At 43.2% G+C, this 20,770-nt stretch overlaps 1 protein-coding gene across 50 annotated transcripts in view; it reads left to right on the top strand.

Annotated features, from left to right (window-relative positions):
* The window catches only part of LOC144510121 (calcium/calmodulin-dependent protein kinase type II subunit beta), a 268,446-nt gene that overhangs the window by 141,377 nt on the left and 106,299 nt on the right, over positions 1 to 20,770 (top strand). For 45 of the 50 annotated variants that reach the window (XM_078239439.1, XM_078239470.1, XM_078239471.1 and 42 more), the window contains exons 5-6: positions 7,090 to 7,155; positions 15,801 to 15,873. In XM_078239439.1, coding sequence (XP_078095565.1) covers positions 7,090 to 7,155; positions 15,801 to 15,873 — 139 coding nt within the window. Of the gene's footprint in view, positions 1 to 7,089; positions 7,156 to 15,800; positions 15,874 to 19,745; positions 19,819 to 20,770 lie in introns of all 50 variants that reach the window. The other 5 variants (XM_078239437.1, XM_078239429.1, XM_078239423.1 and 2 more) reach the window with 1 other exon arrangement.

Below are 20,770 nucleotides of genomic sequence, written 5' to 3'. Positions count from 1 at the left end.
CTTACATGCACGCACTCATGCACGCTCTCGCTCGCATGCATGCACGCGCTCACACGCTCGCTCGCTCTCGCACGCACGCACTCGCACACACGCACTCATTCACGCACACACGCACCGACTCATGCTCTCGCACGCACTCACGCACCGACTCACGCTCTCGCACACACTCACGCACGCGCACGCATGCACTCATACGCACGCATTCACTCGCACGCGCTCACTCACTCACTCACTCACTCACGCACGCGCTCACTCACACTCACTCACTCACTCACTCACTCCACTCACTCACGCACGCGCTCGCTCACTCACTCACTCGCACGCACTCGCGCACACTCACGCATTCACTTTCACGCACTCACGCACGCACTCATGCGCATGCATGCACTCACGCATGCACTCGCACGCATGCACTCACTCATGCATTCACTCTCACGCACTCACGCACGCACTCACGCACGCACTCACGCATTCACTCTCACTCATTCACACACACACTCACGGATACACACATGCATGCACTCGCACGCACGCACGCACGCACGCACTCACTCACTCACTCACTCACGCACTCACACTCACACTCACCTCACTCACCTCACTCACTCACTCACTCCACTCCTCACTCACTCTCACTCAATCACTCCACTCACTCTCACTCACTCACTCAGTCACTCACACTCTCACTCACCTCGCTCTCACTCACTCACTCCACTCACACTCACTCACTCTCACTCACTCACTCACCTCACTCACCTCACTCACACTCTCACTCACTCACTCACTCACCTCACACTCACTCACTCACACTCACCTCACACTCACTCACTCCACTCACTCACTCACTCACACGCTCACTCACTCACTCACTCGCACGCACTTGCGCACACTCACGCATTCACTTTCACGCACTCACGCACTCACTCACGCACGCACTCATGCGCGTGCATGCACTCACGCATGCACTCGCACGCATGCACTCACTCACTCATGCATTCACTCACACGCACGCACTCACGCATTCACTCTCACTCATTCACACACTCACTCACGGATACACACATGCATGCACTCGCACGCACTCACTCACTCACTCACTCACTCACTCACTCACTCACGCACGCACTCACCTCACTCACACTCACTCACTCACTCACTCACTCACTCACACTCTCACTCTCACTCACTCAACTCACTCACTCTCACTCACTCACTCACTCCACTCACTCACTCACCCTCTCACTCACCTCACTCTCACTCACTCACTCACTCACACTCACTCACTCACTCACTCTCACTCACTCACTCACTCACTCACTCACACGCACTCACGCACTCACGCACTCACTCACTCACTCACTCACTCACTCACTCACTCACTCACTCACTCACTCACTCACTCTCACTCACTCACTCACTCACTCCACTCACTCACTCACTCACCTCACTCTCACTCACACTCACTCACTCACACTCACTCACACTCTCACTCACCTCACACTCACTCACTCACTCTCACTCCACGTTCACTCACTCACTCACCTCACACTCACTCACTCACACTCTCACTCACCTCACTCACTCACTCCACTCACTCACTCACGCACACTCACTCACTCACTCACACTCACTCACACTCACTCACACTCACTCCACTCACTCACTCACTCACACTTACTCACTCACTCCACTTTCACTCACTCACTCACCTCACACTCACTCACTCACACTCTCACTCACCTCACTCTCACTCACTCCACTCACTCACTCTCACTCACTCACTCACTCTCACACTCTCACTCACCTCACTCTCGCACGCATGCACTCGCACGCATGCACTCGCACGCATGCACTCACTCACTCATGCACTCACACTCACTCTCACACACGCACGCCCGCATCATTTTCACTCACTCACTCACGCCCGCATCATTTTCACTCACTCACTCACGCACTCATCCACGCACACGCACTCTCATTCACACACACACACGCACTCACTCGCACACGCATGCTCTCACTCACTCACACGCACTCTCACTCACGCGCACGCACTCACAAACACACACCTGAAAATGCATCCTGTACAGATACCAGTGGTTTGCAAGGGAACAGGGAATTTGTTTTTTGGTCTTGATGCGCAGGTCACACAAAGGTTTCTCTTTTTCTTCTCTTGCTGACTGTCTCTATCTTTCATGTTTTTTGATAATTTGTGTTGAATTGTTTGTTCAATTCTCACAAGGCTTTGGGCTCAAGAATTCACTTCTTAAAACTACACCCTCTGTTCCCCTTTCAGACGCACTTCACAAATAACCTCTTGTGACCAACCTTCTGGTCACCTGTCCTAATATCTCCCTATGTCATTTTGTCTCTGATTTTGTTTGATATCTCTGCTGCGAAGCACTTGAGGCATTTTACTAAGTTAAACACATTATAGGTATCCAAGTCATTGCTGAATTGTGTTCTGCCAGTCACGCTAATTTATAGATCGCAAATGGGTTGAATTAGACGCTCCTTACCCTGCATTTTTCCTCCTTACAGGACTTTCTTTCAGATACTTGAGACTTACAGAATTTGTGCAGCAGCTTTAGTTCTGTATGCAAGTTCAGAGGGTGTTGAATCATATCTTGTGATCATGGGCCATGTTTCATGAATTGGCACAACCTGCTAACTTATAAGGATGGGGGCCACACATTTTATTGTCAAGGCTTTAACTTCTTTAAAAGATGCCCATCAGCTGTTGTCAAACGTAAGCACCAAATAAATTGTACTAAATTTTCACTTTCAATCACAGAATACTACAGTGCAAAGAGGCACTTTGGCCCATCAAGTCTGCACTGACGCATGAAAGACCCTGATCTGCCCACCTAATCCCACTTGACAACACTTGGCCCATAACCTTGAATGTAATGGCAGGCCAAGTACTCATTTCTTCATCCGAACTTGAATGGATCACCAGGGCAGCTATTTGAGCTGGCAGGTTAAAACTTCAATTTGATTAACCAAACCTATTCATAGTTTCTGATTCAATCTGGACCTCTTGATTGGGTGATTTCCATATTATTCACTCAGTACCATCTTGTATGGACAGGAAGATGACCGGCAATTTTGTTTGTAAATGGAAGGACCACTCATTATCACTGCAAGATGGAATTTGATATCTGTGTTTAGGTACACTCAAAAGGGTAATTTTGTGCCTTTTTCATATTCATCCATAATAAAATGAGAGCCTGGCCATCAGTCGTACATCAGAAAGTGCAAGATGCTCTGTGGGTTTTATTGCTGTAAGAAGTCTCACAACACCAGGTTAAAGTCCAACAGGTTTATTTGGTAGCACAAGCTTTCGAAGTCTTGCTCCTTCCTGAGTGAAGGTGAGTGAAGAGTTGTGAACACAACTCTTCACTCACTTAAGGAAGGAGCAAGACTCCAAAAGCTTGTGCTATCAAATAAACCTGTTTGACTTTAACCTGGTGTTGTGAGACTTCTTACTGTACTTACCCCAGTCCAACACTGGCATCTCCACATCATGGTTTTATTGCTGCACAACCGTGTGTTCACTCAGGCAACTAAGTTGAAAGAGAAACTCGGGGGACAAGATAATTGAATGGACATGATCAGATGGGTCAGAACCCCGTGTCTTTTTTGACGTATCAGTTGTAATGCATGAGAGTTTGGCTTCCCTTGACCAGCACCGCCAGAACATATGACCTCTCATTTACCTAATTTCTATGATAAAAGAGAAAAAGGTTTTGGATAATTTGGTGGGAAGAACTCTCTGGCCCGCTGAAAATTGTGAGTGCAGTTCTGTTAAATTATTTTAACTAGATGGCATACGTCCCCAATGAGCCATCTATCTTCTATCTCAGGAAATCATCCCGCTCCTCTCTGAATGATTGCAGAGGTCCACACTTGCCACACATACTAGCGATCGATCTCACTCTGCGAAGCACCTCGTCACATCTAACTTAGTTCTAGGTTTGCATAATTCAAAGTCATGTCCCTTGGTTCTCAGGAAAGTATGTCGATCAAGTCACCTATACACTAGAACCAAGCCTCATATTCTGTTTAATTGAGATTTTTAAAGTAATCTTGTTGTTTAGTATTTTCCAAAGTAGAAAGCCTCAGCATTCTAAGTCTATGTGGTGTATCTGGATTTCCAGAAGTTATTTGACAAATTATGTACCACACAAAAGGCTGCTGCATAAGGTAAAGATGCACGGCGTTACAGGTAATGTATTAGCATGGATAGAGGATCGGTTAACTAACAGAAAGCGAAGAGTGGGGGTAAATGGGTGTTCTTCTGGTTGGCGATCAGTGACTAGTTGTGTGCCTCAGGGATCAGTGTTGGGACCGCAATTGTTTACAATTTACATAGATAATTTGGAGTTGGGGACCAAGTGTAGTGTGTTAAAATTTGTAGGTGACACTTAAATGAGTGGCAGAGCAAAATGTGCAGAGGATGCTGAAAATCTGCAAAGGGATTTAGATAGTGTGGGAAAAGGTCTGGCAGATGGAGTACAATGTTGGTAAATGTGAGGTCATCCATTTTGGTACGAATAACAGCAAAATGGACTATGATTTAAATGATAAAAAATTGCAGCATGCTGCTGTGCAGAGGGACCTGGGTGTCCTTGTGCATGAACACAAAATGTTGGTTTGCAGGTGCAGCAGGTAATTAAGAAGGCAAATGGAATTTTGTCCTTCATTGCTAGAGGGATGGAGTTTAAAAACAGCAAGGTTATGTTGCAGCTGTATGGGGTGCTGGTGAGGCCACACCTGGGGTACTGTGTACAGTTTTGGTCTCCTTACTTGAGAAAGGATATACTGGCATTGGAGCGGGTGCAGAGAAGATTCACTAGGTTAACTACGGAGTTGAGAGGATTGGGTTATGAGGACAGACTGAGTAGACTGGGACACTACTCATTGGAATTCAGAAGAATGAAGGGAGATCTTACAGAAACAGAAGATTATGAAGAGAATAGATAAGATGGAAGCAGGGAGGTTGCTTCCACAGACAGGTGAAACTAGAACTAGGGGAGATCTTGTAGAAACAGAAGATTATGAAAGGGAATAGATAAGATAGAAGCAGGGAAGTTGTTTCCACTGGCAGGTGAAACCAGAACTAGGAGGCATGGCCTCAAAATAAGGGGGAGCAGGTTTAGGACTGAGTTGAGGAGGAAGTTCTTCACCCAAAGGGTTGTGAATCTGGAATTCCCTGCCCAGTGAAGCAGTTGAGACTACCTCATTGAATGTTTTTAAGGCAAGGATAGATAAATTTTTGAACAGTAAAGGAGCGGACGAGTAAGTGGAGCTAAGTCCACGAAAAGATCAGCCATGATCTTATTGAATGGCGGAGCAGGCCCGAGGGGCCAGATGGCCTACTCCTGCTCCTAGTTCTTATGTTCTTATCCTGTCCCCTAAACTTATTCTAGGGCCTCCATGTGTCATTCCATAAGAGGAGACCAAAATTGCAATATTCTGCACATGGCCTGATTTAGACCTCTTCCAATGTGTTCTATTTTATTACTCTGGTTGTGCATCGTGATCCTCTTTGCTTTTAAAATTCACTTGCTGCATTGATTTGAGACAGTGATTTGTGCATAATAACCTCTGGATTATCTCCCACACAGAAATCTTCCATAGTGTACATATACTTGGAGTTTCTCCAATCCAATTGTATCTCTGTGTATTGATCTGTATTCAATGCCATCGGTTAGTAGAAGCCCATTCCCCTATGGCACACAGATCTACCTACATTCTCTTCTCTGTTTAAGGCCCTAACATACCTTTACATCGTCAGGAAGCTTGCGAACAACTTCTCATTTGCTTTTACCCACTGATAGTTGAGAGCAAGACCCCTGATAATTATCTGTGTGTTTCCCATTAGTTAGTGCTCTCCCTACATAACAAATATAAACCACTATGGTCTACAGGAATGAAACAAGGTACCTATCCATTCAGGAACCTGCCAAATCAAAGAGTCTTGTGCTTGGCTTCTTGAAAGTCTTAATTGGCAATGTCGATTGGATTTCCATTATCCACTAACTTTGAAAGTTCTTCAAGGTTCATTGGGCTTGGTGAGACAAGCCCAGAAGCGTGTGATAATACTCTTAACAATTCCTTCTCTGTAAAGTTGGGTGTGTAAGATGATTCTTTCTTGAAAGCAAAGTCAAACAACTGGGCCTACAGTTTCCTGAGTTTGAAAATGTTACTCTTTGTAAGTATTGGTTACACATCGGCTTCTTTACAGTCAGTGATAGTGATGCTGGACCCCAGCCAGCTGTTTAATAACTGCTGGACCCCAGCCAGCAGTCCTAAACCTGCTCCCCCTTGTTTAATAACAAGTGGCTCATGGAGCACCTGTGGATGCAGGCCATCAACAACTGGCAGCCCGATCTGTTTAGAAATCACTAATTCTCGTCAAAACTTCATCCGTATTTACTTTTACAGGTTTAGTTTTAACATCAGCTCTTCAACATGTTATTGGTAACATAGCATCACCGTCAGCATTGAAGACTGATGCAAAGAAACTATATAAGGAGACCACCCTGATTGACAAGGACTGTCATGACCTTTGCTGTCATGTCCCTCTCAGTTAACAGCCATTGGTGCTCAATGTCCTGAATTAATGCTCAGAGAATGACCTATTGAGCAAGGGTCTGGTTACTGACTTTCCTGTCAGTGGAAACAGCTTCTTCTCTTGTCTTCGCAAAACACTGCATGATTTTGAACACCTCTATTAATTCCTCCTCTTTACCATCCCTGTCCTTAAGTAGAGCAATCAAAACTTCTTTAGTTTGTCCATGTAACAGAAATCTCTCACCTTAGGGTATCTAAGGTAAAAGCACTAAACATACCTAGCAGGCCTGGGAACCATCTGTGAAGAGAGAAACAGGACTAATGTTTCCTTTCTATTACAGATTTCCAGCATCTGCAATATTATCTACTCGGCGCCCATTCGAGGACCTTGACATCCCGACTAAAGTGTGGTGGCCAGAATTGGACACAATATATCAACTGATATAAGAACAGGAATGGTTAAGTGCTCTATCTATGTATAAGCTTAATAATTACTTCCTTCATCTGCAGGGTTACTGGGGGAGAGCTATTTGAAGATATTGTAGCCAGAGAATATTACAGTGAAGCAGATGCAAGGTAAGCCGTTTCATCAATCACCTTTTAGCCAACTGTGAGTGAAGTCTTCGGGTTGCGCCTAAGTGTCACCTACGTTCTGTACATCAGACATCATGGCTATTTATGTCTGGCTGTTTCAAAGGGATCACTTTGCAATTGGCTAAGCACCACCTCACTCATGCTGTTGTGGGAATACAATTTGATGCTGACACTTAGAATGGATGTCTGATATGAAACACTTTGACCCTATCAATTACACTCACTACAGGGGGAGTATTCACTGTTTACGCAGGGTGGCAGCAGATTGGTACTGCGTTTACCTTTTTTGATACCCAGCAGATGGAAATTGGGCATAGTGTCAAATGTCAATCCAGCCAAAGTGAAAATGTGCCCCAGATAACACCTTCATAGCACTGTTCACATGTCGGAGAAACCTCCACCTGGCTGTGTTCTACTTGCTTTTTTTGCTTTGCTGGTTTGTGTCCCAGTTGAGCTGCATGATTCAACGTGCTGCCCCTTTGCACCTCTTCAAATAGATTGAACTCAACATTTAATGGTAATCCCAGAGAGAATCCCTCGTTACCGTGTGGAGGAGTTACAAGACAGGAAAGAGCACTTCAGGGAATAAAAGAAACCAAGGGAGAGAAACTGAGCCAAGCACATGTAGAAATTTCAACAAATGGGAGCCCATCCAGCCTATCAAACCTTTCAAAGTACAAACTGCATCAGATCTGTCTTTAGTCAATAGCATCAACCATTTGTGAAATTACTTATTCTCTTTAGACTTCAAATGATAAATTTTCAAACTCCCCATTTATGTTTTGAATTAATTTTAAATTTATGAGCCCACTCCTCCACTAACTGTGACTCCATCAATAACTGGTACGAGAGGTTGTCTTCCCTCTGTACTGACTGAAGCCAGTTGAGGTGAGATACTGCAATGAGTTCAAGTCCAATTTCAACGTTAGGGTTGGATCTGAGTCCCAAATCTGACATCAGTCGAAGCAGTCAATCACAATCTGTACCATTGAGTACAAAAATGGCTCAACTAGACTGGATTATGCGAGGTTTCATTCAGCAGAATGCTGCTTGCACCTTATCTTTTATCCTCAGTCGAGTATTCCACTGCCAATCAGCTGCACAGCGACAACTCCTTTGGACGCCCACTTGTTTCTGCAGCTTCTTCCAATCCCTGCCCTCCAGTGTATGGCCAGAGGACCATTAATGTGGCAACCGGTAATTGTCAGTCCTCCTCAATCAACCAGAAATATCTCAGTTGGGGATGGTGCAGATGAGATGAACAAGTAGCCACCACACGTTGCTGAGTCCCATCACTGAACTACTACACCTCTAGTTTTCAGATTCCCACCGATCAGCATAATGTAAACTGGTCTTCTGCATCAAAGTATGTTTCATGCACTATCTGTATAACAGTCATCATTGCAATAGATCTGATTTGTAAACACTGCAAAGGATGTCTGCAGTTGGCCACAAATGCTACAAAAATATCTAACAAATTTCATAATTCACACAGCCTTGTGTTCTCATGTAAGTAAGAGCCACACTGGTGTCAGGATCTTACAACTGGCTGTGGCCAGTAGCAGAATGAGAAATATGAGACTTTATTTGGGACAATAAGAGGGGGGAAGTGCGGTGGTGACGGCAAAATTTAGCTTTCAACTTCAAAAACCTGGTGCTGAAGTCATGACTCAGAAGATGTAATTCTGCTGATGTGCTGAATCCAATTTCTAGGTGTGATGTGTCATGCACTGTTGACTGGATAGCCATTTTCTCCAGTCCCCCACAATATGGGCATACATATTTCGTACCAACAGAACCAAATTGAAGAAAAGAGAAAAGCCATGATGTCTGTAGAACAAATTGCACTTTCTTTTGTAATCTTTGATCATACAGCAGTGATCCTGTTAAAGCACTAGTTAAGAAAAAGCACAATATGCCCAGCGGGGTTTTTGGGGAAATTGTCATGGTAGATGGGCATTTAAAGAACAGCCGGCTGTAGGCCTTGAACATTAAGGAAGTTCCAGTAAGTTCATCATTTTTTTGTTGGTCGCCTTGAACAAAAAAACAAACTGCAACTGATTATTGAAAGGCAAGATTGCTCAAAACCTACTACTGAGTCACTGGGGAGAAGGTGAGAGAGAGATCTTTTGGAATTGTGATACACTTGGTTTCTGGGTGATATCACACAAGCTGAATTGTTGTTTGTTTTTTGCACAGGTGAGTCGAAACATTTGAGTAGAGACTGCCTGAGCTGTTGGTCAGAGCTGAAAGGAAGGGTGCAAAACTTCTCCATGTTGAGATATCACTCCTGAAAGCTGATAAACCTTCAGAGAATAGTTCCTTGATTCACCACAAATTGGAAAGTTGTAGAGCAAGTCATTCAACTCTCTAACCTGTAGCTTCCATTCATTCCCATTTATAACACTCCTCATTTTAATGAAGTATATTCTGTTCATTGCCCATTCCTGAGCTCCAAATACGTACCTCCTTCATTCTCAGTCAACCTTGAGATGTGCTCCAGGCCTTTTCCACATGAGGGAATATCTTTGCCCTTCTCATAGCCTTTCCTCCCTCCTACATTCCATATCTTATTAAAATCCACTATTACTTTATCTTTTCTCCTATTATTTTTGAGCATGGAGATTTCCTGAAACACGCCAGCTTTACCCTTTTGTCCCGGGTAATCCATAAAGAAAAGTGTCCTGCTCATGGCCAACTGCAGAGCAAGTTCAAAAACAGACCTGAAGCCTGGACCATTTCTGCTCAGTTGCTTACCTCCAGGGTGCATCCTGCATTTTCTGGGACCATTATATAATTCAACGTTTTGTCCCATGTCCCAGGTCAGGCCTTTGCAAGAAGTGTTTTGTTCTGCATTTCTCATGTTTCAGAGGGTGTTATTTTGCGTATGTGTTGGGTGTAGCTGGTACATGGCTTGTTTTTGGAGCTGTCCTATTGGTGGGGGTCCAGGGAGTGGATCTGGCAAGTGAACTGAAGTTTCAGAAGCAGGCGGGTTGTACATGTGCAGACCACTTCCCCACCCCAACCCCACCTCAGACTCGTAGGTTGGGAACTGCCCCTCAGAAGTCTCAAGGGTTCACCAATGTATCTTATTTTGGGACCAGGGTTGGTAATTTTGCTTAAATCAGAAAATAAGAGATAAAGAAATTACAAATCAGTTGTCGAAGAGGGAGACAGTTCACCATATCAAGGCCATTCTGCAAGGTCTATATGTTTAAAATCTGAAAAAAAAAGTAAATGATTCCGACCAGAAAGCAGATCACTTATCAAGTCATCATCATCTTTCCATAATGATAACTAAGAGGATTGCAGTATTATTTACTGTCCACAAGAATTTCCTGGAATAATGGACTTGAGTTAGTGAGCAGGAATTGCTTGCCACCATTCTTACAAAGCAGAGCTCTTCAAGGCTACAGGTTGAATTTCTCAGTGGTAAACTTTGGGCTGCCTTTGCCTCAACCCAGTGACCATATTAATCAAGTAAGAATGTTTGGTCTTTGTTTTTCAGTGGAGAAACTGAGTTGGTGCAACTCACCACCACAGTCACAACTAAGCTGGCCAAAGTAAATCGAGTGGTGGTTAGCTGTATGTACACTTGGGTTCTGAAAGCCTGCATGTCAATGGAGAGAGGGACTGCTAATAGATGTGGGAATGTAAGAAATAGGAGTAGGAGTCGGGAATATGGATACTGGAGCCTGTTCAGTAAGGTTATGACTGAACTTCTACTCAACTCCACCTTTTCGCACTATCTCAGAGTCCTTGTTGCCTAATAATCTCTCGATCCTGGAGTTGAATATACCCATAGATTACATATTCACAGCCAAGGTACTGAATGCCAAATTCTCACAACCCTCAGTAAAGAAATTCCTCCTACATAGCTGACTTCTGTGGGGAGAGAATAGAGCCAATGTTTCAAGTCTGGATGATGCTCTGACAAGGGTCATCTAGACTCGAAACGTTGGCTCCCCATAGATGCTGTCAGACCTGCTGAGATTTTTCAGCATTTTCTGTTTTTGTTCTAGGGCATGGACATGTCGGGTTGAAACCCTTGAACATTCCCAGTACAGTGCTCACAAAGAAAAGCAAATGAATTGTTCAGCATTTAAGAAGTGCAACAATTGTATGTGTTCTCAGACTGTGGTTAGCACATAGCCACGGAATGCGAACCCACACTCCATTCTGAACCCTGTCCAAAAAGATATTTCCTAACTTTGAGGCCCTGGGGGAAAAAAACTACCGCCGGCATCTCCACATCAGGAAAAAAGCTAAACAGGATATTGTGTTGATTGTTCTTGATTTTGACATAAGGGAGTCTGCAAAGAAGAAAGACATGTAGCATGACATATTTCAGTTTAGGAACAAGAATGGAATGTTCAGAGATGCACCTACGATGGAGTGATAAAGTTGGAGGAGAGTTAGGGGTAAGGGATGGGTAACCTATCACACAGTACTTGGGTAGAGTGATGTCATTCCCTCTCTTTAAGCTTGAGAAAAGCCATAATTGCCTCAGATATTTCAACATAATCAAAGGCATTACTGTTCCCAAATATTAACAATGGATTCATCCTGGTATTGTAATATTCCCTTTGGGAGTCTCATGGAGCATATATTTTAGTTAAGAGTATGTGTAGTTTACCCTTTTGATCAATCAGGGAAATATAAAAGGATTCTGATTTATTCCGACAAGTTTCCACTGGATGTGTTGAATCATGCATTGCATTGCTTGTTTAAAATGGAGTATTGCAAGAGATTATCTCACCTTGGTCACTGTGTAACTGTATAATCTAACCGAGGGGAAGATAATTAAAGCTGGTTTGAATTGTGTTAACAGGATCACTGCTGTAAGGGACTGTCCACTGTGGTCACTATTTTCTCTCGCGCCAACTGCTGAGTTCTCGAGAAATGCTTCTTATTAGCAAATGTTTTTTACTCTTGGGAATTGGGTGGGGCTGAAAAGAGATCTTTCTACAAAAAGTGTTACACAAGGAAAACTGACCATGTGGATGGTCCCTTAAACTTTGTATAATGTTTGGTGAGATTGGGGAAATGGGCTGTTTCTCTTGCTCTCAGTCTATTGGTCTAGGTATTCAAAAATCCAGTAATACAACACATTAGCTTTTCCTTGTATAATTTTAATCTCATTCTTTTTGCACCTCAAGCTGTTTCTTTGTGTATTTTACTGTGCTTGCACACCTTCACATCTGTGATGACCTACCTCACTTGTGAATGTTTTCTGTACCTGTTTCCCCTCATGTTTCCAATGTTATTAAAAAGAAGAATTTTATTTTTGTTTTAATCGTGAGTGAACTTGGGAGGAAGAGTAAGGTAATTTCTGATACTTGACTCTCTTAAAATTTGTGTATCTAAACCCCCTCTGTTTGGTTTCGGGACATGGTCACTTGTGTAAGTTGGCTATTGCATTTAATCAAAGTAATTCACAAAATGGTCTTAATTAGCAATGAGGAAATAAAAGCAGAAAGAGCATTGAGAAGAGTGAACCTTTCACAAATGCTCTGCCAGGGTGGGATTTGTAGTTTGTGGAGATGGCAGAATGCGGTTTGATGTTTAACTTTGTTGCTATCCAGACATGGTAATTGTATCTGTCCATCTCAGACAATCTTCACAGTCCCGCTTCAACTGGCACTGGATTCACAATCTCCAACGTTGACCTGTGGCCAGACGTTGAAAATGTTTGCATCTTATTCTTAATCTACTTAGTTGAATGCCCACTCGCGTACATATCTCACCTTGGGGCGCCTGGCTGTGGCCTCCCTTGTGTAGGAGGGTCACCTTCAGTTATCAGTGCAATGAAAAAGCTTAGCAATATCTAGAAATGAATTATCTTCCAAGCCAATCTAGAGATGGTTGCAGTGCCTGACAGTGGTGGAATCGTGCTCAGTTATGTCCGAACCCGTGCAGGAAGCGATCCCAACAGAGCTAATCCAGTGAGGTGCAGTGTCCCTCCCTGAGAGATAACCACTACCTGCACCTTTTCTTCAGTTTTCAGCACAGTGCTTGAAATGACATTTCAATCCTTTGCACTTCTATATTACATTTGATGGGCATTTGTTGTCACATTCTCTCAGCACCCTTCACATCTTTCCCAAATTAGTGAATGTTTATTCATTTTCCATTCAGGGATAAGATATAGCTCAGAGACGTTGAGTTCTTTGTTAATGAACTGATTCTGTCAAAAATAATCAAGTTAAACTGTGCCTGTGCATTGCTCCCTTATCAGTGATGGGGGAGATTTAAATGGATGTCTTTTTGGAATGGACCACTGTAAGAGACAGCTTCTCTTCCCATGTTGTTGTTCTAATGTACCCAGGCTGCAAGGACCAGAATGAATTGATGGGTTACAGACTGTGACTGCACTATTTCATCTTTTCCAAGTGATTATTCACAGGTTCATGGAAAGGTTGCTCACATGACCAAGCTTCAAATCGTCGGCTAGTGATGAGCAAGAGGTGAAGGAAGTGGGCTGAAGCAGTGATAATTGACTTGTACTTAATTTGTACAAGGGCGACAGCACTACTTTGTGTTACTTGCTAAAATCTTGTTATATGGCATTGTTTAAAAACAAGTAGGTCGTTAGCCTCACTGGTCCAATACAATAATGTATAATTTGGCCTTTTCAAAACTGCATCACTCAAGTGATCCTCAACATTTAATTATAATAATCAGAGCAAAGCAAGATAGCCTTTTGTTTTACATTGGAGGTGATAGAAAGGCTAAATGGATTTTATTTCAAATAAAGTGTTCCCCCATCATCATTGTTGTAAATCACAGCTTTTACAACCCATCAACAAATACTGACTTTCTTTATTTTTTATGGGCTTGTATTTAAAGCTTTGGCCATCCTTACTTTCCGGTTTCCTGTCCCACAGCCTGAGGTGCTCGTGTGGGTGAGGAGGACCTGCGCCAGTCAGGGTCATGCCTCAGTCTTCTTGGCCAATCCTCAATCTCAGTCCCTTCAACTCATTACTACCAGAGCAACAGGGCTGCAACAAGCCCCCTTGTCCCTGGGCAAGCATGCAGGGTAGGTCCAAGGGAATATCTCGGCCGGGGACCCAACTCTCTGATTGTCAAGCCGAGGCGTGCTGCAGCATCCTTGGCTAATTATATATTTTTTTACGTTAGAAGTGCGAGAAAGATTAAAAGAAAGACTTGCATTGAAGTAGCAATTGCATGACACTGGGACATGCCAAATTGCTTTAGAGACAATGAAGAGCTTTGAAGTCTGGTCATTGTAATGTATACACAGACATTTTGCACACAGCAATCTCGCAGAAACAGCAAATGTGAAAATGGCCAGCTGTTCTAGTGATGTTGGTTGAAGGATAAGTATTGGCCAGGACAATGGGGAGAATTCACCTTCTGGTCTCTGAATAGTTCAGTGTGATCTTTTACATCCACCTGAGCTGGGGGCCTTGGTTTAATGGCTCATCCAATGACAGCACCTCCAGTGGTGCAGCACTCAGCTGGGATTTTTGTGTTTAAGTGTCTGCAGGGGGATTTGAACCCACAATCTCCTGAGTCAAAGGTGACTGTATGCCTAACTGAGCCATGGCTGACACCACTGCAAGAACAGCCACTTTGCAAGGCCCAATCCAAAGTATCTTTTGAACAGTGGTGTTAGACGCCAATTGTGAGCTGCCCTGCAACTTATATGATATAAACACCTGTGCAGGCCAAAAGTACGGTTCACAAATAAGATGTTTATAATCGGTCAGAGCCACCTTTTTAGGAAAAATTTGATGTGACGTCTAAAAACATTTGGGTGGTTTTATTATTTAGCTGTTTAACACCAACTGGGATTGTTATCCACAATGTGTGACTGGAATAATGTGTCAAAGACTTCTAATGTAATATTTAATCTTCCACTGAACTGTACACAAGTTACATCAGCTATCTTCTGGTGAAGGAACCAGGGAAGTTAGGGACCATGGAAAAAAGGCACGAGCGCATAGTCCCATGCAATGTCCATCATGTAAATGGTCTTTATACTTTTTCCATTATAAATTCCTCTGTCTGTGATAACCCTAACACCGCTCTTCGGGGCAAAAATACTGCATAAAGAAAGGTAATATTGGAGAAATAGTTGCAAAATATTTTTCAAAAAAGGTCAAAAATCTCTTTCATTTCGCCATTAAAATCAGTTTTCACTGCAAGTAAATCTGAGTGTAACTTTCATGGGGCCCCACCCCCGAGTTGTGACTGAATGTTCTGGTTTAAATTGAATGTTTACCCAGGTCTTGTGGCAGAGAGTCAAGTTGGTTTAAAGATAACTGCCTTGATATTTGTATTTAAAATATGAGAGTCATACCTGTCAGAAATTACCTTAAAAATGGTTCCACTCTGTGTGTTCTTGGTAGATTGATGTTTTTGCTTAACTGTGTGAGGCCTGAAGCCAAAAGAAGTGTGAGTCGCCAGTGTACGTAAGCTGGTGCTGTGCTCACACCACGTGGATGTCTCTTGTGCCAAAAAAAGCTGTCCGTTTCTTCCTCCTCTGTGACAATTCTCCTCTTCACTTCCACAACATTCACTAGTCCTATGGTTCTCCCCCTCCCTCTCCTTACCACTCCCCTTCCCCCACTTGTCTCTCCTTGTCCCGCTTTGTTTTACAGTCACTGTATCCATCAGATTCTAGACAGTGTTAATCATATTCACCAACATGACATAGTACACAGGGACCTGAAGGTCAGTATCTTCTAACCTTTACAGAAATGAAGAAAAAGAACCAAAAAAAATAAAATAATGATACGCTTGAGTCTAAAATCGTGTCATGTTTACAGGTGCAGAGTTTATTCTGCCTCTTATCGTTCGTCCTCTTTTGTGTCGTTATTTTACATTTTTTTGAAAAGACTTACTTTGCATGGCTATCACTACCATTCCGAAAAGTCTCTTGGGTACTCAGCCGTGACAGGCATTCGAAAGGAAATTGATGGGGGATAACAAAATAAGGATCAACGTTACTCTTGTCTCCAACCACCCAACTCCCCTCCACCTTTGTTGATGCTTCCATCACCTTGAATGCAAGGTAAAAAAAAATGAATTTGTGTTGCAGTGAAAACTTGCTGCGCATATTGGAAACAGTATGCCCACCCTCCACAAACTTATACATATTTAAAAGAAAAATGTTGTTCTGGAAAGCATTGCCCCCTCATGACCTTTGAGACTTCAAGGGCACGATTGCACTTCCACCCCTCCTGTCCTTCTTGAGTCTGTCATGCTTTATTGCTCTTGACAATGTTCTTTAAGAGAAGCACAGACTGGTTTATGGCCAGGGCCAAGCATGAGCATGGAACCACTTCCACTTCCTTGTGGCAGCTGCAACAATCTCAATTTCAACCAATTGCTGGTATCAAATGAGCTGGGATCACAGGTCAATACAGGGTTCTGCCTGCAAGGGACTGAGTCTCAGCTTTGGGGTCAGAATGCAGACTGTTGTAGATCAACAGTAGGATTGGCCATCAGAACATGGGCCAGCAGTGGTGTCAGAGTGCAGGCAACTACGGTCAAGATTGGGGTTAGAGTGCAGTCAACTGAAGTTCAGTAATAGCGTTAGCCTGCAGGCCATTGAAGATTAACAAGTGTGTTAATCCAGGTCAGAAACTCCAAGGCGTTTTATGAAGTCAGACCATAAATATTTCACTTTGAATTTGGCACGGGTAAGCATACAATGGTTCACTCCTGCTATGATTCAAGTGAAACAAAGTTTATTTAAGAATGCAATTGAACTAAAATAAGAAAAATCAGCAATAATTTTTACCAATTACCAATTACAAAAACATTGTATAAATCTTAACAGCTAAATTTACTGTTCCAAGCTAAACAACCTCCACAAACATGTTCCAGGCTTGGCACAGAAAGCAAGTATGCTCACATGATGCTGGACCTTGCAGCTTTCCAATCCCTGCTGTGGATTACTCCTTTGGATGTTGAATCAAAATGCTGAGGCTTTCCGGCCCTGGAACTTTCAGCAGACCTCAAGAGACAGAGAAACTACTTCCCCTTAGCTTCGAGCTAGCCAGCCACCGACAGCAGAATTGTCAATACCAGGGAGAGAGACAAAATACACTGCTTTCAGCCTGCAGTCCAAACAGCTTCTGCCAAAATGAAAGGAAAACCTTTGGATTTCTTCTGTGGATTATCCAAAGGCACCTGACCTGTCAGTCATTCTTCAACCAACAATTCCAAAAGGGTCATAAAACTCCAGGACACTGCATGAGGCCCAGATTAAAAATAAACAAGATGCCCATTACATTGCTTCAGCAACAATTATATGACCCTGGCTCAGGCAGCATGGCATCGAAACAAAAATCACCAGGCTGGCTTAAAAAAAACTGGAGAGAACATGATTAAAATAGGTTTCTTAAAGGCACAGTAGTGTCACCAGGTGGCCTTCAGGAGTGTAAACTTGCTATTGTCAGCTTTGAGGGGGCTAACACAGGGGTGTGCTGTAGGGCAAAGCCTACATTTTGGACCTTGAGACCGGCACTTGACATTTCACAGATTAAGAAATTGATACCATCTCTGCTGCAGCTGAGGTTGAGGACAGGGGCACTTCCATCACCAGCAGAAAATAAATTTTCCTCTGTTGAAGTGCGATTGTTCTTTGACGTGGGATACATAGTGCCCTGCAAATAATAATGCCTAACCACACTCGGCTTACAGGAGCTGAGCGCATCATATTACTGTGGGAAAGGTTACAACAGTTTTTTACAACGTTAACTCTTTCACTGATGAGTATGACAGATAATGTGCCTTCCACACCTGCCAGTCTGAATAATTCTGGTTCTTCCTTTCCTTGTATAAATGTTGTTCATTATAAGAACAATAATATTCACTTTTATTATGATTTTTTTTCGTTGTTTTCTCTTGATAATATTTGAGAGTAAATTAGTATTTTCGAGGATCTGATGATCCTCTACCTGTCCATGATCAGCGAGTGAAGCGGCTTTGCTCCATGTAAACTCTTCCTGAGGCCAGTTGTCTTTCACTTCCTGTTGCTAAAGTCTCTGAGCCTTCATTGGTCTCACTCACGAGGAGCTCAGCAACTGCTTGGAACAGTCCTTCTCCCAGTAGACCTCCCCTAGTTTGGTGCCTTCAGTAAAAACGGTTGCAGTTGTTAAATAACCACCAAGAGCCATGGCATAGTCCACCAAGCAACCGATTATATTTTTGCAATAGAAAAATACAAAGTTGAGTGTTGAAAACCCATTTGGATGAACACAGTTGTTAATCCTCTCTAGCTTTTTGGACCATGAATATTCTGTGGTGTCATGGCAGATTAGCTTTCACATTTTCCAAAGACACTTTTAACTATTTATTTAACCCGTTATGCATAATTTTTAATCGTCATAGACACAGAACAGTGTGATTGTGAAATCATGGCTACACAATTCGTAGAAACAATTTGTTCCGAAGAAAAGATTCTCATGACACCTGGTCTCAGTGGGATATCATTTGAACTCTTTGGGTCTTGAATTAGCAGTGAAGCTTGGGTGGGGGTAATAGAAACTGCACTGCTCTTCGGCAGCCATCTAAGAACCACTCAATAGATTAACAAAATTTGTTTCAAACGTGTGCTACAATAGCCGGGGAGCCACAGCAGGAGCAGCGAAGTCATTGAAAAAAGCACAAGTTTCAAATTGGGTTTGTATCAAGTGAGTTCCTGGGGCAGAGCAGTGTTGGGAGCTTAAGATGAGCAGTTTCTGAGGCCCTGTGATCGATGTATAAATTTCGGTCCCACAAGTCTTCACTGGATTTATGCTGTCATTCTGATTTATGGCTGAGCTTCACTGCTTTAATGCGGATTCTGCTGTGTCTCATAAAATTTACTTCAATGGGCTGTAGTACTCCCAGAAGTGTGGGGTAGGGTGGATCATATCCGAGCTCTATAGCGAACGGTGTGCCAGGTTTCAACTTTGATTCCTGCCTCTTTATTCTGATGGGATGACTATCCGGTTTGTTATGGGTCTATGTACGAGAAGTGATGGAAAATGAATCCGCTTCGCTCTAGCCAAGTGGTGGGGGAAGTAGAGGAGACGGGGAATCCAGCAGCAGTGAGCTTGGGGTTCAGGTGGTCCTTCTTTCCATAATTACCTTCTGCTGCCACTAGAGAGTGAGGCTATCAAGCAGGTTGGCTGTGGGTCTTAATTTCAGTCCAGGAACAGCACTTAGGACTCAGTGCTTGTGTGTGTGTGTTTAATTACTGTGTTTGGTCCATGAGTCTCTTCCTCACCATGGTGAAAATCACCATTTGAAGCAAATCCCACATCAGTTGAAAACTACCTCCATGGGATGTCCATTTAATTCAGAATTAAAGCGATCCAGTGACAACATTCGGCTGATTTTACCCCACCTTCCCAGCTCAGCCATTGAGCAACAGTTTAAAGAGAAAGGTGTTTCTGTTGCGGTTTGCCTGCTGGATTGAGCCAGCTCTGGGTTACTCCTGCTTTGCCCTGGCCTGGCATTTTGCTGAGATTTGTTTTTTTTGAGAGAGAGCGCCAGTCTGTGCCATGTGAGACTCACCTGCAACTAACACGCCCCCTGGTGTTTGCATGCAGTCATTGCATTCAACAGATCCTGGAGGCCGTACTGCACTGCCACCAAATGGGTGTTGTCCATCGAGATCTTAAGGTGAGTTGTTCTGTAGTAATGATGGGGAGATTGTAACCCTAGCAAGTTGTGTCTTTTACATATTCTGGTAAACTGTTTTCAATTTCTTTGCAGCTCCATTGCACTGGTAATTTTAACACGGACCAGGAACTTGGGGCTTGTCTTTCTAATTCTCTGCCAGATCATTCTTTTTGGGAATTCTAAGGGAGCGGCAGCAGGGGCTGACAGGGAATAGATGCGACAATAAAACTCTGGCACAGGTCCCTATGAAAACACCTAATTTTATCTGAGTTTCGCTAAAGTTGGTATTTTAAACATATAGAAACTTTGATATCGGATGAAGGGTTTGTGATGGATTTGGAATGGATAATACAAAATTGTTTCTTAGCTTAAAATGTTGACAGGGTAACCAGGAAAGTACCATGCTGCCAGGCACTTTCAAGCTGAACAAAATCACGAGGTGACTGGAAGTTCCCCAACTCCAGCTCTCTTGGGTTTATCTTCAGTCATTCTCTGTGACAAACTAAGAATGTCTTGATTCGTGCTACACAACCTGAAGGGTTTTTGAACTCAACCAGGTCAAGTTGAAAGACAAGAGGGTGAGTCAGTATCAGAAGTAGCCTGGTCCTCAAGAGTGAAATCCTCCCAAGAGGGTGGCCAGAGCACTGTATTCCTCTCTTTGTGGGGAGCATCATGGGGGAGACTTAAAGATGTGAGAAATTGCCTTGAAACAATTTAGCTCATAAAGCCACTTGTTGAAAAGTTAAATTGTCCTTGTCTTCATATTCAGTCAGACTGATAATTTAATGCAGTCAATTTTATTACATGATCAGAGTTTGAGATGGATTTTCTTGGGGTTTGACATTGCCTTAAAAACCAGCTCAATTTTCTTTATCTTGATAGGGTGACAAATGTGACTGATGTTGCGGGGGTGAATCTGACGGGCTTTTTTTCAGGAACAGGATATAATTTT

Source organism: Mustelus asterias, chromosome 22, assembly GCF_964213995.1.
Source record: "Mustelus asterias chromosome 22, sMusAst1.hap1.1, whole genome shotgun sequence".
Taxonomy (NCBI): Eukaryota; Metazoa; Chordata; class Chondrichthyes; order Carcharhiniformes; family Triakidae; genus Mustelus; species Mustelus asterias.
Note: the sequence above shows the minus strand (reverse complement) of the source record. Positions and strands in the feature narration are given on the sequence as shown.